The sequence below is a fragment of the Otolemur garnettii genome, unplaced genomic scaffold, assembly GCF_000181295.1.
Source record: "Otolemur garnettii isolate 467f Iridium unplaced genomic scaffold, OtoGar3 scaffold00010, whole genome shotgun sequence".
NCBI classification, from domain to species: Eukaryota; Metazoa; Chordata; class Mammalia; order Primates; family Galagidae; genus Otolemur; species Otolemur garnettii.
This window is the reverse complement of record NW_003852405.1, coordinates 2,760,966-2,779,651: the sequence shown is the minus strand read 5'-3', so window position 1 is coordinate 2,779,651 and position 18,686 is coordinate 2,760,966. Positions and strand designations below refer to the sequence as shown.

At 41.0% G+C, this 18,686-nt stretch overlaps 1 protein-coding gene across 9 annotated transcripts; it reads left to right on the top strand.

Moving 5' to 3' along the window:
- Positions 1 to 9,450: 9,450 nt before the first annotated feature.
- PRPF38B (pre-mRNA processing factor 38B) lies at positions 9,451 to 18,598 on the top strand. 9 transcript variants are annotated; one of them, XM_023509820.1, is made up of 8 exons: positions 9,461 to 10,027; positions 13,142 to 13,210; positions 13,509 to 13,660; positions 13,741 to 13,801; positions 14,992 to 15,045; positions 15,129 to 15,199; positions 15,798 to 16,021; positions 16,561 to 18,598. In XM_023509820.1, the coding sequence occupies exons 7-8, from the start codon at positions 15,831 to 15,833 to the stop codon at positions 17,414 to 17,416; spliced, it is 1,047 nt and encodes a 348-aa protein (XP_023365588.1). In that variant the 5' UTR covers positions 9,461 to 10,027; positions 13,142 to 13,210; positions 13,509 to 13,660; positions 13,741 to 13,801; positions 14,992 to 15,045; positions 15,129 to 15,199; positions 15,798 to 15,830; the 3' UTR covers positions 17,417 to 18,598. The 9 variants fall into 9 exon arrangements, with proteins under 9 accessions (XP_003784136.1, XP_023365588.1, XP_023365590.1 ...); XM_023509822.1 differs by lacking the exon at positions 14,992 to 15,045 and adding an exon at positions 10,732 to 10,784; XM_023509824.1 differs by lacking the exon at positions 14,992 to 15,045 and adding an exon at positions 10,732 to 10,784 and having other exon boundaries at positions 13,142 to 13,220.
- The last annotated feature ends 88 nt before the right edge of the window (positions 18,599 to 18,686 follow it).

Genomic DNA, 18,686 nt, shown 5'->3' with positions numbered 1-18,686 from the left:
TGATTCTCTTGCCTTAGCCTCCCAAGTAGCTGGGACTACAGGTAACCACCACAACATCTGGCTATTTTTGTTGTTGTTGTCATTGTTGTTGTTCAGTAGGCCCAGACCAGGTTCCAACCCACCAGCTCTGGTGTGTATGGCCGGAGCCCTAACCATTGAGCCATAAGCACTGAGCCATAGCAGTGTGTCTTAATTCTTTGGATGACTACCAAGTTATATGCCAAGATGACTTGGTAACTTTTCTTTCCTTCCTTTCTTTTTTTTTTTAATTGAGACAGATTCTCACTTAGTCACCCTTGGTAGAGTGCCATGGCATCTTAGCTCACAGCAACCTCAAACTCTTGGATTCAAGTGATTCTTTTGCCTCAGCCTCCCACATAGCTGGGACTACAGACACCTGCCACAACACCTGGCTATTTTTTAGAGACAGGGTCTCGCTATTGCTCAGGTTGGTCTCTAACTCGTGAGCTCAGGCAATCCACCCACCTTGGCCTCCCAAGTGTTGGGATTACAGGTGTGAGCCATGGTGCCCAGCCTTGGTAACTTTTCATTTAAAAATATGTTTAACGGCTTGGCACCTATAGCTCAGTGGTTAGGGCACCAGCCCCATACAGTGGGGCTGGTGGGTTCAAACCCGGTCCAGGCCTGCTAAACGTCAATGACAACTGCAATAACAACTACCAAAAAAATAGCTGGGTGTTGTGGTGGGTGCATGTAGTCCCAACTACTTGGGAGGCTGAGGCAAGAGAACTGCTTAAGTCCAAGAGTTTGAGGTTGCTGTGAAGCTATGACACATAGCACTCTATTGAGGATGACATAATGAGACTCTGTCTCAAAAAAAATTACGTTTAATTATTTCTTGTGGACAATTTGATTATCTCCTTCACTTATATTGTCAAAAGCTGCACATTCTAAGCCTCCTATAAGAAATTTTACCTAGTCTTTAGAGTTGTTCACTTTTTGAACACCAATCCTAGCACCATTATTTAGAAATGGAATTTTATTTGGCACCTCAAGCTTTCGTCTACCTAAGGACAATATATCATTGTAAGATTTGGATGGGTGGGATGTCTATCTTTCTTTCACAGAGTGGCCGTTGTTATGCAAGAGGAGAAGGCAGGAAAAGAGAACCAGTATTAGGCCACCTTACCACATTTTTAAAAATTAATTTATTTTTGGAGACAGAGTCTCACGTTGTTGCACTGAGTAGAGTGCCGTTGCATCACAGCTCACAGCAACTTCAAACTCTTGGGCTCAAGCCATCCTCTTGCCTCAGTCTCCCAAGTACCAGGGACTATAGGCACCTGCCACAACACCCGGTTATTTTTTGAGACAAGGTCTTGGCCTCCCAAGTGCTAGGATTATAGGCGTGAGCCATAGCACCCAGCCTTTACCACCTTTAAAAAAAATTTCAGAATGTTACAGGGGTACAAATGCTTTGGTCATATGCATTATATACCATCTTTTAGATACAAATAGAAGTTGAGGAGCTGGAAAGTGGAAAGTGAATTCCAATCTGGATAGATGTACCTCTCGAAACTATTTATTTTGAGACAGAATCTCATTATGTCACCCTCAGTAGAGTGCTCTGGCATCACAGCTCACAGCAACCTCAAACTCTTGGACTCAAGCAATCTACCTGCCTCAGTCTCCCTAGTAGCTAGGACTACAGGCACCTGTCACAACTTGGGGAGCTGGGTTTTCTATAATTAGTACAGAAGAGATGGGGTTGCACTTTTGCTGAGACTGGTCTCTGACTCTGGAGCTCAAGCAATCAACCTACCTTGGCCTCTCAGAGTGCTAGGATTACAAGTTTGAGTGGACCACGCCAGGCCACTATATTTGTTTTTAATATCATCCCTGAAAAAAAATTAAGTATTATAATAATTACAATCCAAATACACCATCTGTACTTTCATGCCTTTTGCTGGCTAGCCCTATCTAGAATACCTATGCTCCTTTATTTTGCTACTTAACCCCTAATAATTATTTTCTTTTTTTTCTGCCCTAGATGATCTGCAGGAATCCTAATTTTTTTTTTTTTTTTGAGACAGAGTCTCACTATGTCACCTTTGGTAGAGTGCCTGTGGCATCACAGCTCACAGCAATCTCCAACTCCTGGGCTTAAGCAATTCTCTTGCCTCAGCCTCCCAACTAGCTGGGACTACAGGCGCCCACTACAATGCCTGGCTATTTTTGTTGTTGTTGTTGCAGTTGTCATTGTTGTTTAGCTGGCCCAGGCCAGGTTTGAACCCTCCACCCTCCACGCATGTGGCCAGTGCCATAACCACTGTGCTATGGGCGCCAAGCCAGGAATCCTAAAAATTCTCAATTCACACCTCATTTGATTCAGTGTTTTGAAGTTATGGGGTAGCTTTGTCCAATACTCTTGATTCTTCAGAACAAATCACCAATTGTATTAGAGTTTTAGTTCTTGGATACATTAGTCAACAGCTTCTTATGTTACTTTAGATTCACAGTTGTTTTGTTAGTTACACATGGTAATCAGTTTAATCCTTCATTTATTCCAGAATAAAATATGTTTACTGAGCACCTATTACCAACACACATAGACATGTAAGGGACCTAGAGTAACAAAAGCACTTTTAAGAAGGAAGAATGGGCTCGGCGCCTGTGGCTCAAACGGCTAAGGTGCCAGCCAAATACACTTGAGCTGGCAAGTTCGAATCCAGCCTGGGCCCACCAAACAACAATGATGGCTGCAACCAAAAAATAGCCAGGTATTGTGGCAGGAGCCTGTAGTCCCAGCTACTTGGGAGGCGGAGGCAGGAGAATCGCTTGAGCCCAGGAGTTGGAGGTTGCTGTGAGCTGTGATGCCATCGCACTCTACTCAGAGTGACAGCTTGAGGCTCTGTCTCAAAAAAAAAAAAATAAATAAGAGAGAAGGAAGAATGAGAGTGGCGCCTATAGGTCAGTGGGTAGGGTGCCCGCCATATGCACCCAGGCTGGCATATTGGAAACCCACCTGAGCCAGCTAAACAACAATGACAATTGCAACAAAAATATAGCTGGGTGTTGTGGCAGGCACCTGTAGTCCTAGCTACTTGGGAGGCGGAGGCAAGAGAATCGCTTAAGCCCAAGAGTTGGAGGTTGCTGTGAGCTGTGACACCACAGCCGTCTACTGAGGGTGACATGGTAAGACCCTGACTCAAAAAAAAAAAAAAAAAAAAAAGAAGGAAGAAGTAAGTTGAAATACTTTACTTAATTCCAAAACTTAACATAAGCTACAGTAGCTAAATAGTTTGGTATTAATGAAAAGATAAACATAGAGACCAACGGAACAGAGTTCAGAAGTAGACCACAGGTTGGGCATAGTGGCTCACGCCTGTAAATCTAACCCTCTGGGAGGCCAAGACAAGGTGGACTTCTTGAACTCTGGATTTCAAGACCAGCCTGACCAAGAGGGAGATCCTCTCTGAAAAATAGCTGGGTGTTGTGGCAGGAGCCTATAGTCCCAGCTACTGGGAGGGTAAGGCAAGAGGATCGCTTGAGCCAAGATTTTTTTTTCTTTTTTTTGAGCCAGGAGTTTGAGGTTGCTGTGAGCTATGACAGCACAGCATTCTACTGAAGGGGATAAAATGAGACTCTGCTTTGAGGGGGAAAAAAAGTAGACCACACACACAGCAGGTTGACTGATTGTTTTTTGTTTGTTTGTTTTTTTAAGACAGAGTCTCAAGCTATCGTCCTGGGTAGAGTATCATGGTGTCATAGCTCACAGCAACCTCCAACTCTTGTGCTCAAGGGATCCTCTTGCCTCAGTTTTTCTATTTTTAGTAGAGATGGGAGTCTTGCTCTCTGTTCAGGCTGGTCTCGAACTCATGTGCTCAAGCAATCTACTCGCATCCCAAAGGGCTAGGATTACAGGTGTGAGCCACCACGCCAAGCCAGGTTGACTAATTTTTTAAAATTTATTTTTCATTAATTCTATTAATTTATTTATTTTCCTTGAGAAGAGTTTCACTGTGTCGCCCTCAGTAGAGTGCTATGGCATCACAGCTCACAGCAACCTCCACCTCCTGGGCTTAAGCGATTCTCTTCCCTCAGCACTTCCAAGTAGCTGGGACTATAGGTGTCCACCACAACACCTGGCTATTTTTTCTTTGCAGTTGTCATTGTTGTTTAGTAGGCCTTGGCTGGGCTGGGGCCTGCCAGCCTTGGTTTATGTGGCCAGCACCCTACTCCCTGAGCTAAGGGCACCAAGTCAGGTTGACTAATTTTTAATAAAAGTGCCAAGCAATTCAAAAGGGAAAGAAAGTTCTTTTTTAAATTTTTTTTATTTTTATTAAATCATAGCTGTGTACATTAATACAGTCATGGGGCACAGTGTGCTTTTTTATATACAATTTGAAATATTTTCATCAAACAGGTTAACATAGCCTTCATGTCATTTTCGTAGTTATTGTGTTAAGACATTTGTATTCTACATTGAGAAAGGTTCACATGTACCCTTATAAGATGAACCATAGGCATGATCCCACCAATCACCCTCCCTCCACCCATCCTCCCCCCTCCTCTCTCTTCCCTCTCCCCTTTCCCCATATTCTTGGGCTATAATTGGGTTGTAGCTTTCCTATGAAAGCTATAAGTGAAAGTTCTTTTCAACAAATGGTGTTGGATCAACTGAACATTTGTTTGGGGGAAAAAAATGAACGTCAACCCCATTTCATGCCACAGGCAAAAATTAACTCCAAAATGAATCACAGACCTAAATGTAAAATCCCAAACTATAAACTTTTAGAAACAGAGGAAGATATTGTTGTAGTCTCCTTTAGGGCTGGTAGTTCTGAAAATATAAAATGTAAGACTCACAAATAAAATAGGACACTGGCCTGTAGTCCCATCTATTAGGGAGGTTGAGGCAAGGGGGTTCATTTGGGCCCAAGGGTTGGAGGTTGCTGTGAGCTGTGACACCATGACACTCTACCAAGTATAACAAAGAGATACTCTGTCTCAAAAAAAAAAAAAATAGTAATTACCATGACTTTGCTGAAGCCCCCACGTGTGGCCCTCTGGCCAGGCCTCTGTGACTTTATATTATGATAGCATTATTTGTATTCCTGAGGGTTGCTGCTCTAAGTTTGCTGTCCCTGAACCAAGAAAGGCATACAGATTTCTACAGAAATTATGACTCCATGAAAGATTTTGAGATGATGGCTGGTCTCTTTCAGAGAACAAAGTTGATTTTGGAATATAATTTCTTTGGGTTGAATTGCCCTCCGTAGAAGTTTTTTTGTTGTTTTGTTTTGTTTTTTGAGACAGAGATCAGTTTGTCACCCTAGGTAGAGTGCTCTGGCATCATAGCTCACAGCAACCTCAAACTCTCGGGCTTAAGTGATTCTCTTGCCTCAGCCTCCTGAGTAGCTAGGGCAATAGTCGCCTGCCACAATACCCAGCTTTTTTTTTTAGAGATGGGGTCTCAGTCTTACTCTGGCTGGTCTTGAACCCACGAGCTCAGGCAATTCACCCAACTCGGCCTCCCAGAGTGCTAAGGTTACAGGCATGAGCCACCATGTCTGGCCCATCCATAGAAGTTTGTCACTGACCTCTGTTCCCGAGCTATGAATATGTCGGCTAAGGAAGTTTCTCTTGATACATAAATAACAAATTAATACGTGATTCCATTTATTTAAATTCAAGAAAATGCAGGCTAATCTATATTGACAGAAAGTGGTTGCCCAGGGATGAAGTTAGAAGGAGAGATGGGCTGGGCACAAAAGGGCACAGAGAAAACTTTGCTGGATGATGGATGATTGTTATCTTGATTGTGGTGATGGCTTAATGGGTGTGCACATGTCAGAACTAATCAAACCAAACTTTATAAAGCTCTACCTGTGTGCAGTGTTCCTCAATTATAGCTGAATAAAGTGTTTTTTTTTTAAATGGGGATAATAGTACTCTCTTTAGGCTGTTGTAGGGATTTACTGAGTATGTTAAACACTTTATCCTAATATGTGGACCCCTGAGTTTGATGTTACTGAGACCTAGATATCAAACTTCAACCTTTGTGCTGAGCTTATTATCATCCACAATCTATGGATAAAGATAAGTCTGAGGAATGTTTAAAAATTCTCTAAGATTTGGCAAGTAGGGTGTCAGCATGTAAAGTTAATAAACCATTGTTACCAAAGCAAAAAAAAAACCCACAGGAAATAAGAACTGGGTTCAAGTAAGTTTTTTTCAATGAATAATTCATCTTTTTTTTTTTTTTTTTTTTTTAAGAGAGGGGGTCTCACTAAGTCGCTGAGGCTGGAGTGTAGTGGCTATTCACAGATGAGATCCCACTACTGATCAGCACGGGAGCTTTGACCTGCTCCGTTTCTGACCTGGGCTGGTTCACCCCTCCTTAGGTAACCTGGTGGCCCCTCACTCCTGGGAGGTCACCATAGTAATGCTGCAATTAGTATGGACACTGAATTGGCATAGTGCACTACAGCCCAGAACTCCTGGACTCAAGCAATCCTGTCAGCCTCCCGAGTAGCTGGGACTACAGGCACGCTCCACTGTACCTGGTAATGAATAATTCATTTAAGAAAGGTTAGGATTGGGCTCGGCGCCTGTGGCTCAAGTGGCTAAGGCACCAGCCACGTACACCTAAGGTGGCAGGTTCGAATTCAGCCCAGGCCCACCAAAACAATGACGGCTGCAACCAAAAAATAGATGGGCACTGTGGCGGGCGCCTGTGGTCCCAGCTACTTGGGAGGCTGAGGCAGGAGACTTGCTTGAGCCCAGGAGTTGGAGGTTGCTATGAGCTCTGACGCTAAGGCACTCTACCCAGGGGGACAGCTTGAGGCTCTGTCTCAAAAAAAAAAAAAAAAGGTTAGGATCGGCTTGGCACCCGTAGCTCAGTGGTTATGGCCCAGCCACATACACTGAGGCTGGTGGGTTCCAACCCAGCCTGGGCCAGCTAAAAATAGCCTGGTGTTGTGACAGGTGCCTGTAGTCCCAGCAACTTGGGAGGCTGAGGCAAGAAAATCGCTTAAGCCCAAGAGTTGGAAGTTACTGTGAGCTGTGATGCCACAGCCCTCTACTGAGGGCAGTCTTACACATAGTAAGACTCTGTGTCCAAAAAAAAAAAAAAAAGAGAGAGAGAGAAGTTAGGATCATTAGTATTCCTTGGGAATTAAGTTAGTATAAACTACTATATAGAAAAACAAAACAAAATCTACTAGGAAGTAACAACCAATTAGGGTTACAAGAATTCCTCACCCACAGTAAAAACCAATTCTTTCAGTTTTAGTTCTCTTCTAATGTAAAATAAAGCAACTAGACAGGTTGATCACTTATGTAAATACTGTATAGCTCTAAAGATTTATCAATTTATTCACTTTTATTTTATTTATTTATTTATTTTTGAGACAGAGTCTCACTCTGTTGCCGTGGGTAGAGTGTTCTGGCATCATCGTAGCTCACAGCAACCTCAAACTCTTGGGCTCAAGCGATCCTCTTGCCTCAACTTCCCCAGTAACTGCAGCTACCAGCACCTGCCAAGACACTTGGCTAGCTTTCCATTTTTAATAGAGATGGGTCTCACTTTTCCTCAGGCTAGCACTTAACGTTCTTTCCTTGCATTCTGTCATATCCAATCTCTTGGTTTGCCTCTTAAATTTTTCTGCTTGTTTTCTCTCTCCTGGTTCATCTTCATCCAGGTGTGGATATTCTCTCAGTTTCTGTCTCTGCATATGTACCATTAAAATTAAGGTTGCCACCCTCAAACTCCCTAACCCAAAAGTCTAGGAGAGAGTGAGTGAGCCACAACGAGAAATCAAGTAGGGCTCGGTGCCTGTGGCTCAAGGGGCTAAGGCTCCAGCCACATACACCTAAGGTGGAGGGTTCGAATCCAGCCCAGGTGCCAAAACAATGCCGGCTGCAACCAAAGAACAGCCAGGGGTTGTGGCCAGCCGGTGTGGTCTCAGCTACTTGGGAGATGGAGGCAGGAGACTTGCTTGAGCCCAGGAGTTGGAGGTTGCTGTGAGCTGTGATGCCACAGCACTCTACCCAGGTGGACATATTGAGGATCTGTCTCAAAAAAAAAGAGAGAGAGAGAGAAATCAAGTAGGATGGAGAACAAAAAATGTTATTGAATTTTGATAATTAGGATGTCAGGGAGTGGACCATCCCAAGGGTTTTGAGTAGGGTAGTGAAGCACTTTTGGAATGAGTATGGCAATCTCTGTTAAGAACTGATTGAAGAAGGCTGGGTGTAGTGGCTCACACCTGTAATCCTAGCGCTTCGGAGGCGGTGGATTGCCTGAGCTAATGGGTTCAAGACCAGCCTGAGCCACAGAGAGACCTCGTCTCTAAAATTGGCTGGGCAATGTGGCGGGCGCCTGTAGTCCCAGCTACTTGGGAGGCTGAGGCAAGAGAATCGCCTAAGCCCAGAGGTTGAAGGTTGCTGTGAGCTGTGATGCCACAGCACTCTACCAACGGCGATAAAGTGAGACTCTGTCTCTAAAAAAAAAAAAAAAAAGCAGCAGCAACAGATTGAAGCAAGAAAATATTAGCAACATTAACATCTTAAAGTAGACTCTGGGGTCATGCATGTACTCCAATTTAAATATCATTAAATTCCTAATGTTTCATCTTAGTATTCCAGGCACTTAACAGCCATTACTCCCCCATAGTGTATCTCCTGGCACCTGTAAACTGGACTGTTTATTCACCAGTAAGCCTGAGCTTCCCTACTTCTACATATGCCCAGCCCAATCCCACCTGTAGAAACTTCTGTGCCCTCTGCTGCCTTCTCTTAACTCCCAAACACAAAGAATCTTGCCTAACTTATCAGTTAGGAGAGGGCAGAATAATCCCCCACCCCCATTCACAGTGCCAGAATGCACCCGTAGAATTTAAAGATCTCCAGTAGCAAGGAAAGTACAGACACCTAGCAGATGCCTGGAAGATTCTACTAGGTGCTACCGGTATAGGAGCCCTTTTAATGCACAGCCAATACATTATCCCAATCTTATAGTTGAACTGATTTAAGCTCAAACTTTAAGACCTCCAGTGGAACACCAGAGACCAGAGAAAAACAGAAAGCTCTTTTATACGAACTACATGGAGAAGTGGGGTACCCCTACCACTGTCCTTTCCAGGGCATCTTAAAACAGAGAATCCAGGAAAGCCTCTCGGATACTCTGCAGCAATCAGTCGCGAATTAGAAAGCACATCGCAGTCATGCGAACACTTTTCTGGCCTACTCTCGATAAGAGAAATCATTACAAATGCTAAAACATAGGGATTGGGCCTACAACCCCCTCCTCAGCCCTAATTCTCGGGGGAAATCCTCGAAGAGGCAAGCACAGCCGGACACCGCAGAAACCACTACTCGCAGAGAACGTACGCAACCAGGAAGAGGAACCTCCTGCCCACCTGGGCGTCTGTGATTGGCCGCCCGCGTCGCTTAGAACTCTGGGGCGTGTGGCATCACATCCGCCAGGCCCGCCATCTTGTTCCCAGGGGCAGTTGGCGGAAGAGATCGCGCTCTCTGGCCGCCGGCTCGCCTTCTTCCTGGAGATCTCGCGGGCCGCTTCTCAGCGTCTGCTCTCGACCCCAGGTTCATTTGTCGGCATCCCCTTTGCTTTCCCTCAGCTGGCTGGGGCACTGCGAGGCGGCCCCCTCTCCCGACGGCGTTCCATGGAGTAGGGTCCCGGACCGTTGTCCCGAAGAGCGAGATCGAGCTTGGCCCCCTCCCTCCTCCCTTCTCCCTCCCTCCTTCCTTCCGCCGCAACATGGCTAACAACAGCCCCGCGCTGACAGGCAACTCGCAGCCGCAGCACCAGGCGGCCGCTGCCGCGGCTCAGCAGCAACAGCAGTGCGGCGGCGGCGGCGGCGGCGCCACCAAGCCGGCGGTCTCGGGCAAGCAGGGCAATGTCCTGCCACTGTGGGGCAACGAGAAGACCATGAACCTGAACCCCATGATTCTGACCAACATCCTGTCGTCGCCTTACTTTAAAGTGCAGCTCTACGAGCTCAAAACCTACCACGAGGTGGTGGACGAGATCTACTTTAAGGTACGGAGCCTCCAGGCTTGGGGGCAAGTTAGCCAGGCCGGGCATGGAGGAAACGGGCGGAGGCGGCCCCCGAGATCTGAGGATCTGTGGGTGGGAGGTGGCGGAGCGGGGGAGCTGTGGCCTGTAGCCGGTCAGGGAGGGGTCGCACTGGGGCCGCCTTCTCGTTTCCTTTTCAGATTTTTAGGGCCCAGAGAGCCCGCCACTATTAATCTCTCTCTTCTCCCAACCTCCTGCTCACCCTTGGGCGAAGTGGGGTTGGGGAGAGGAGAAAATTGTCACAGAAGCCTCTCCAGTTTACAGCGTTAAAATTATTCCTTTTGATGTGGATCTACTCTACTCGGCACCAACTTGGTGCCTCTTCCGCTCACCCCGGGCCAGGGCGTGTAATGTCTTCAGTGTTGGCCTCGTGCTGTTGGTACTCACTATCCGATCCAGACCGGGGAAATTCTCCTTGCGTGTGTGTTGGGTATGATGGGAGGGTTGAGGGTGGAGAGGTGCCAGTTCAAAAGGTGTACAGAAGGCCTGGAAATTTTCCCAGCAGGAAGTCAGGAATAAAAAGGTCTCAGCCACCTGTGCATTGGGCTATTTAGAATTATCTGGGCCCTGGGCTTCTGCGGCAGGGTCGGTGTTGGCTTGGCTGTGCTGGGGAGCTCACCTGGCGCCTCCTCACTGCACTCTTGTCTCAGTTCTTGTTTCGTTAGCAGGATTGACTCAGTCTTGCAGCGAGGCTCGGAGCAGCCCAGGGTCGCAGGTAGAGGTATGCACTATTAATCATGCTCAATCGCCATAAAATGCATTTCCCTGGTTAAATGAATGGGTAATTAGATTTCGGTGTTTTCTTTTTTTCCCTCCCCCTCTCTTTTTTTCTTTTTTTGGCCAGTGGTTTTGGTCTTTTATTCACCAACTGGATAGGCTTTTTCTACTTCCTTGCAAATTATGTAGTTTTAAAAATATCTTCCAGGCCTGCGAAGGTTAATATATATTTTAAAGACTATTAATGATATCCTTAGTAGATTTAAATAGTTTGAATAGAGGATCATATGATTTGTTTGTCTATGTAGACTCTTAAAAAACTTGGGAGACCACATAAAGTATTTTCTGTCTTCTGAATATATGTGTTAGAGATTTTCCCAAAAGGACATTTCTCTTGTTTTGTCCACTCCTCCCCCAATTGAATGATTAAAATATTGAAGTATATTTTTTAAGATACAGATGCTTTTTATAGAAAATAAATCTTGAGTAATACAGTTCAACTTTGGTTATATAAAGTACAGAGATAAATTTGACATCCCCTTTCAAGAGTCTATAGTAGGTCTAATCTACAAACTAGGGTTTTTTGGCTTTTAAAAGGTTAAGACCTTTTCAGCATGGATACAGCATGGCGAATAATACTTACCCATTAGCTTTATGCATTAAACTTTAAACAGTTGAAAATTGAGTGCCTATTCTTTTTGTGGCAGGTTCTGTTTTATAATATATGCCAAATGTTGACGTAGAGAAAAGCTTGCTTAAAAATTTCAAATGTGGTTTTGAGACAACTTAAGACTCTACCAGGAATTATTGCATTTTTAAATTAAGTTGCAAAATTAAAGACTCAGATTTTGTTATTAAGACATTTGAATCAAGTAATTGTTAAAATATGTAGACTTCCAGCTTTGTAATCTAATTTTGTGTTGCATCTGCCCCTTTGGTTAGCCTTTCGCATACCAATGCAGGGTGGGGGGGGTCAGGTCAGGGACTGACTACACTGGACACTGAAGGGTTTTTTTTTTGTACATTCGTTTAAATGGGACAACAGAACAGGACAAAACAAACCAACAGTGGAATTAGTCCCTGACGTCCCCGACTCTCACCCATTGGTATTCGACTTTTAGGAATTGAAACATCATTTACACAGCAAGCTGAGGACTGGGGAGGAAGGAAACAGTAAAGTATTGCAGGAGTTGATGAGCAAAATAGCATAGTGCTTAAATTTAAATACATGCTTTTGTCTGAAGCCATTTTTCAAGACTGTAAAATGTTAACCATGTGTGGGTTGGAAATAGCGTTTCAGAAAAACATAGATTGAAAGAAGGAATTTTTTGTTTTAGGTCTTATCTTTCTGAAAGATCTTGGGGTCTGTTGTAGAGCTTAAATTCTTATTTTTTGGCTATTTTTAGGTAAAGAATGGTTTTGCAGGGTACTCCCCTTAGCAAAGATGATACTGTATCGTCTTGGCTAGTAGTATACTTAGTATATACTCATGACTATTAATTACTTTAGTTTTTGAAACAGTTTATATTCTGGAAAAATAATTAGATTGGTTCACATACTAGTATTTAGGCAGAAAATGAATACCATTCTGTGTAAGTGTGGCCTCTGATTTCATCTTTAATCAGGAATAAATTTGATCTTGGTGAAAAAAATGTACAAATAAAAAAAGTTCTGCAATTTTGCACCAGAAATAACTTATTACTGTTTTAACACATTTCTTTAAGTTATTTTCCTTTATTTTATATGTATATTTTAAATTAAAATTGGAGTTTTAATTAAAATTGGTATTTTAAGGATTTTTTTCAAATAAATACTTGTACTTCATTAATATTTTTTACTTTGGAGACTTATTCTTTTTAGAATATAAGTTTTTATTTTTTAAGCAACTCATAAGAAGATACAAAGTTGGAGTATTATCAAATTGTTGTTGTTTTGTTTTTGCAGTTTTTGGCTGGGGCTGGGTTTGAACCCGCCACCTCCAGCATATAGGGCCGGCGCCCTGCTCCTTTGAGCCACAGGCACTGCCCATTATCAAATTGCTTTTGCAAATAAATGAGACTATCAAAATTTCCTGATTCCCACAAATAGGTATTAGCTCTCTATAAAGTTAGTCAAATTGGATTTCAGTTCTGTACAGCTGTTAAGGTTTTGTTCAACCCTAGTAGCTTTATTGATGATCTTTACATGTCTAAGCAGTTTTTGCAAAGATGGTTTACATAATGTTAGTAAACATAATATATATGTAATGCCAAAAATAATTTTGGAAGAGCTGCTCTATTACAGACTTGGGCTTACTTTAGTCAGACTTTTAAACAAATTCAAAGTATGAATGTCTGTTGTGATCCTCTTTTCTATTTTCAGGTCACACATGTTGAACCTTGGGAAAAAGGAAGCCGGAAAACGGCGGGCCAGACAGGGATGTGCGGAGGGGTAAGTAGAAGTACGTGAATTTTTTTAGTTTTTCTGATAACTAAGTTTATATTTAGAAAATGAAAGGTCTACCTGTCAATTACACATTTTAAGACAATTTGTAGCTAGCTCTTAAACATTTTTTCTAATGTAAATGTAAGTGTCCAGTGAATAGAGTTAGAAGAAGTATTATTTTTTTATACTCTGTTTTTAATTTTAGGGGTGGCTTGTTATTGATACCTAACAGGATTGATCAATTAGTGTTAGATATCTGTTAAATAGTTTTACTACTTTTTCTTAACTCTTGTTTCCTGTAAAGGTTCGAGGTGTTGGAACAGGAGGAATTGTGTCTACAGCTTTTTGTCTGTTATACAAATTATTTACTCTGAAGTTAACTCGAAAGCAAGTGATGGGTCTTATAACACACACAGACTCTCCATATATTAGAGCTCTTGGATTTATGTATATAAGGTGAGCATACATTTATTTATATTTCCAGTGAAAATCTCTCTTTAATTCACATGAGTTTACTAAGTCTTTTGTAATTGTAGATACACACAGCCCCCTACAGATCTATGGGACTGGTTTGAATCCTTCCTTGACGATGAAGAGGTATGTCAACAAGGGTAATAATTAGTTTTCTTCTAATTACTCTTACGTTTTTAGTATCTTTTATTTACTGAAGGTTCGATGTCTTCCACAATTTTCTGTATTTAAACTTATAGTGAAATACTTTTAGAATGAATGTCCTTTTTATTAAGACTTAGTGGCTTTTACATATATATTAGGTTAAATTTTAGAGTTTTATTTTCTTGTTTTTATATTGTGTGTTTTGACAGCTGTAGAAATTTTCTCTTAATTATGTTATTATATTGATCCTGAATTATACTAATGGTAGTTACTTTTTAAGATGAGCTATACTCGAGATCAATGATAAAAGACATGCACCTAGAATACTAATTGTAGTTTTTCTTCTGGAACTTTTCAGTTCTTCATCCTCTAACTTCTTCCAAATATCAATATTCCACTTGTATAGAAGTGCAGAATTAAAAAGCTGGGTGTGACATAAATAGGTTGAGAATTTGGATGACTTGTTGATGGTGACACAAGAAATTTTAATTCTAGTTTTCTGGCTCGTACTACACTATCCATATTTTTAAAATATTTTTCTTAAATTACAAATTGTGTGTTTATAATCTGGAAATTCAGAGTGCTCCAAAATACAAAACTTGGTTACTTTGGGAAATTACTGAGTCAGATACATATTCATTTGGTTACATAAAGCAGTAGTCCATGACCTCAAAATGTACTTAACAGCAGACTGTGTTGTTCACATATCTACCCCCACCACTACTTTATATTTTAAGGTTCAGATTGCTGTGTTTCAGTAATCTGTTTTAAAGATTCACCCAAAGAATTTATTGTATTAAAGGATGGTTCTAATGGAAATATATTGTATTTTTGTGATTATATTTATACCTTAAAAACACCTCATTCATTTATACATGGAGAATTTTAATTTTTCTCTACTCTTTTTTTCTTTCTTGGCCTGTTACCTGAGCTATTTAACAACTCAGAAAAAGCGAAAAGTATTTTAAATCACAGTCTTTAAAGGTTTTTTTCTGTTTAGATGAAAGTTTTTCAGACTGAAGCACTTTTCTTTATCTTTAAAAAAAGCATGTCCCTCTTCATAATTGGTGTTGTATTAGGTTTGTTTCTGAATGCCTCTGTTTAATCTCTTTTTATTATGTTTTCAAACCTGAGGTCCTCTATTTAAGCTAACTTATTGTTTTCTTCCTTAGATATCTGCAGCGATTATATTTGGAAATACTGTATATCTGAACACTTAAATGTGTGTGAGTGCAAGCAGTTTTACCTTTAGCTCTTGTTTTCCTGTTTAGATAACAAATCTCACTTTCCTTGTGTGCTTGCACTATAGGTTTGGGACTGACAATAGCTGACTAACATGTCCTGAGCTGTGAGAGGGCATAGCAAGAAGGCCTTCATGCGGTAATGACCCTTTTCAGAGACAATGGTCATCATGGATTATGCGTTTCCAATTATTTGTTCATTTATTTATTTTCTACATAACTCTAAATTAGAAAACCTCACTGCTTCATGGCAGTTGGTTTGCTATTGCTTCCAGTTTGATCAGGGCTTCATTTTATATTAGAGCTGTTAAAACATAGCCTTTAGATAGGAATTGTCTAAAGTAGTTTATGTGTAGCTAGGTTAAGTTAAGGTGCTAGGAATGATGTGTGCAAATATGCACGGAAATAAATACATACTTAGTAGGTGTGTGGAATGTAAATTTAACTCAGTTGTTCCACATAGTTTAGAATTTTAAGGGGCTTTTTCGTATTGTTAACTGAGATCAGTTCCCTTGATGCCCATGAGGCTGCAGGGTTTGTTCTCACCTGCATGCACACACTAAGCCCAAATATTTCTCTGTATCATTCATTGCCAGATTAGGATACCAAAATTAAAATTTTTTTGTTAGAATTTTTTTGTACTTGAGATTCCAAAGATGGTAATATTTTTGTAGTATTCATACAGATATTGAAATACTTTTTTTTTGACGACTAGGGCATCTTTTGTGTTTCTGTAGGACCTAGATGTGAAGGCTGGTGGAGGCTGTGTAATGACCATTGGAGAAATGCTACGGTCTTTTCTTACAAAACTGGAGTGGTTTTCTACCTTGTTTCCAAGAATTCCAGTTCCAGTTCAGAAGAATATTGATCAACAGATTAAAACCCGACCCAGAAAAATCAAGAAAGATGGGAAAGAAGGTGCTGAGGAAATGGACAGACACGTTGAACGCAGACGTTCACGGTAGTGTAACTCTTGAATTATGGTTATTTTTTAAATGTGCTTTCTACAAACTTAATGGCTCTAAGAAATCAATGGCAAGTTCTTAGGAAAATTCTGTATATACTATTTAGTTTATTAGTTTGTCACTTTTTACCCCTCAAAGGTCATTTTCTTTGAGGGCATTTTCAAAAAAATTTGTATCTGTAAATGAGGACCAATTTTTTGCTTTAGTTACTCTTGATGTTTGTGTCAGCTAGAGACCTAAATAATAATGCTAACGGAAGTTTTACTATAGGCTGTGTATGGAGGCTCGCTCTATTATCCTAGCACTTTGAGAGACCAAGGCAGGAGGATTGTTTGAATCCAGCAGCTGAGGTTGCACTGAGCTGGGACGATGCCAGTGTACTCTAGCCCAGGCAACAAAGCAAAACCCAGTCTCAAAAATATATATATATTTTAAATTGAAATACAAGAAAAAATTTAAGTTTTTGTTATGAAAAATGGTAAAAATTTTTATGTTTTATTTGTTGACATTTTCTTCTTTCCTCCACGTTTCTTAGGTCTCCAAGGAGATCCCTGAGTCCTCGGAGGTCACCAAGAAGATCAAGAAGTAGGAGTCATCATCGGGAGGGCCATGGATCTTCTAGCTTTGACAGAGAACTAGAAAGAGAGAAAGAACGCCAGCGACTAGAGCGTGAAGCCAAAGAAAGAGAGAAAGAAAGGAGAAGATCTCGAAGTATTGATCGAGGGTTAGAACGCAGGCATAGCAGAAGTAGGGAAAGGCATAGGAGTCGCAGTCGAAGCCGTGATAGGAAAGGAGATAGAAGAGACAGGGATAGGGACAGGGAAAAAGAAAATGAGAGAGGCAGAAGACGAGATCGTGACTATGATAAGGAAAGAGGTAATGACCGAGAAAAGGAGAGGGAAAGATCAAGAGAAAGATCCAAGGAACAGAGAAATAGGGGCGAGGTAGAAGAGAAGAAACATAAAGAAGACAAAGATGATAGGCGGCATAGAGAGGACAAAAAGGATTCCAAGAAAGAGAAAAAGCACAGTAGAAGTAGAAGCAGAGAAAGGAAACACAGAAGCAGAAGTAGAAGCAGAAATGCAGGGAAGCGAAGTAGGAGCAGGAGCAAAGAGAAGTCAAGTAAACATAAAAATGAAAGTAAAGAAAAATCAAGCAAACGAAGTAGAAGTGGCAGTCAAGGAAGAACTGACAGTGCTGAAAAACCCAAAAAACGAGAACATAGCCCCAGCAAAGAGAAATCTAGGAAGCGTAGTGGAAGTAAAGAACGTTCCCATAAACGAGATCACGGTGATAGCAAGGACCAGTCAGACAAACGTGATCGTCGAAGGAGCCAAAGCATAGAAGGAGAGAGCCAAGAAAAACAGAAGAACAAAGATGAGACTGTGTGAAAAATTTTTTGTAAAAGTGGATCACATTGACTCCTATACATGTTTGATTTAATCTTTTTTTTTCCCCCCAAATTGAGATTGTGCTGTAGTTCTGCACCCTTCAAGCTCCCTGTAGACCGCGGTTTCATTTCCTCTTTTGTGTAGGGAAGTGCCTTTGTAATCCCATTTATTGCATTGATGTTTTCACCCAGTTGTTGAGTTTGATACATGATGCACAGATTGTTCTTGCATTTTTATTGTTTAATTGTTTTTGAAATGTACAGTCTGTACATATGTCCTAAAATGTTTTAATTCCTTTGGCATGATTGCCATGTTGGTTAAATTTGTATAAGGCAATAAACTGCCACTAATTCTATTTTTGTTTGTAGGTGTGGGATTATGGTTTGTGTACTGAAGTTAGCATGGCTGTGCTTTTCGTAATAGAATGCTAAAGACTTTGAGAATGGATTTTGGATGTCTATTTTAGGAGAATTATGTGCTGTCAGTGTACATGAAGGCAGCAGTTGTAGGATTAACATTCTTGTCCACTGTATATTATCTTGGAAGGCTGTTGTTAATATGTTATACTTAATATTCTCCACAGTTAACCTTTAGAGAATTTATGAGAAGTTAGTTTCTGATGCAGAGGTTTAAATTAGGCTGTGATTTGATCAAAAGTCCTTTTAGCATTCTACCTCAAAGGGACACTGTTAGTATGCCTAAAATTTATTCACTTAGTTTTCCTTTTTTATTTGAAAAAAATACATGACATGTAATCCTTTTTTTCTTGAATTCTTTCTCAGATTTTTAAAGTACTATATTAAAGAAAAAATTAATGTCTATAAAGTCTAGCATTCTTGCAGAAGTCTATACTAACATGTAATTGGGAGAGGGTGGGGCAGATGAATAGAAAAACAGATTCAAGCCTCAAGCTTCCAAAGCATTTTTATAAATGGGAAATACTTAAATTATGAAACAGCTTGATATAGTGTCCTTTTTAAAATCCAAAACTTTTTTTATTGATAATGAAGATTGCTGTTTGAGTTTTTAAACTTAATATAGAACAGAGTATTAATGCTATGCTGCATTATTTAAGACGATCAGCAAATTATTTGATAGAGATTGTTCTTATGACTTGTATTCTGATTACGGAGAACCATCATGAGTGTCAAATAAATACTGGATTAAATCCTTTATCCTGGGTGTTGGCTTTAACCCCCCATTTGTTAAAACATTTTTAAAAGGTATTTTTATTGTGGAAATTGATAAACTGTCAATAGAGTCATTTTCC

Bases quoted from the DNA above. Each gene is read 5' to 3' on its own strand.
- PRPF38B (XM_003784088.3), top strand. From the start codon at position 9,746: ATGGCTAACAACAGCCCCGCGCTGACAGGCAACTCGCAGCCGCAGCAC. The intron at 10,028-13,141 runs GTACGGAGCCTC...TTCTATTTTCAG, and splicing joins TGGACGAGATCTACTTTAAG to GTCACACATGTTGAACCTTG. The intron at 13,211-13,508 runs GTAAGTAGAAGT...TTTCCTGTAAAG, and splicing joins AGACAGGGATGTGCGGAGGG to GTTCGAGGTGTTGGAACAGG.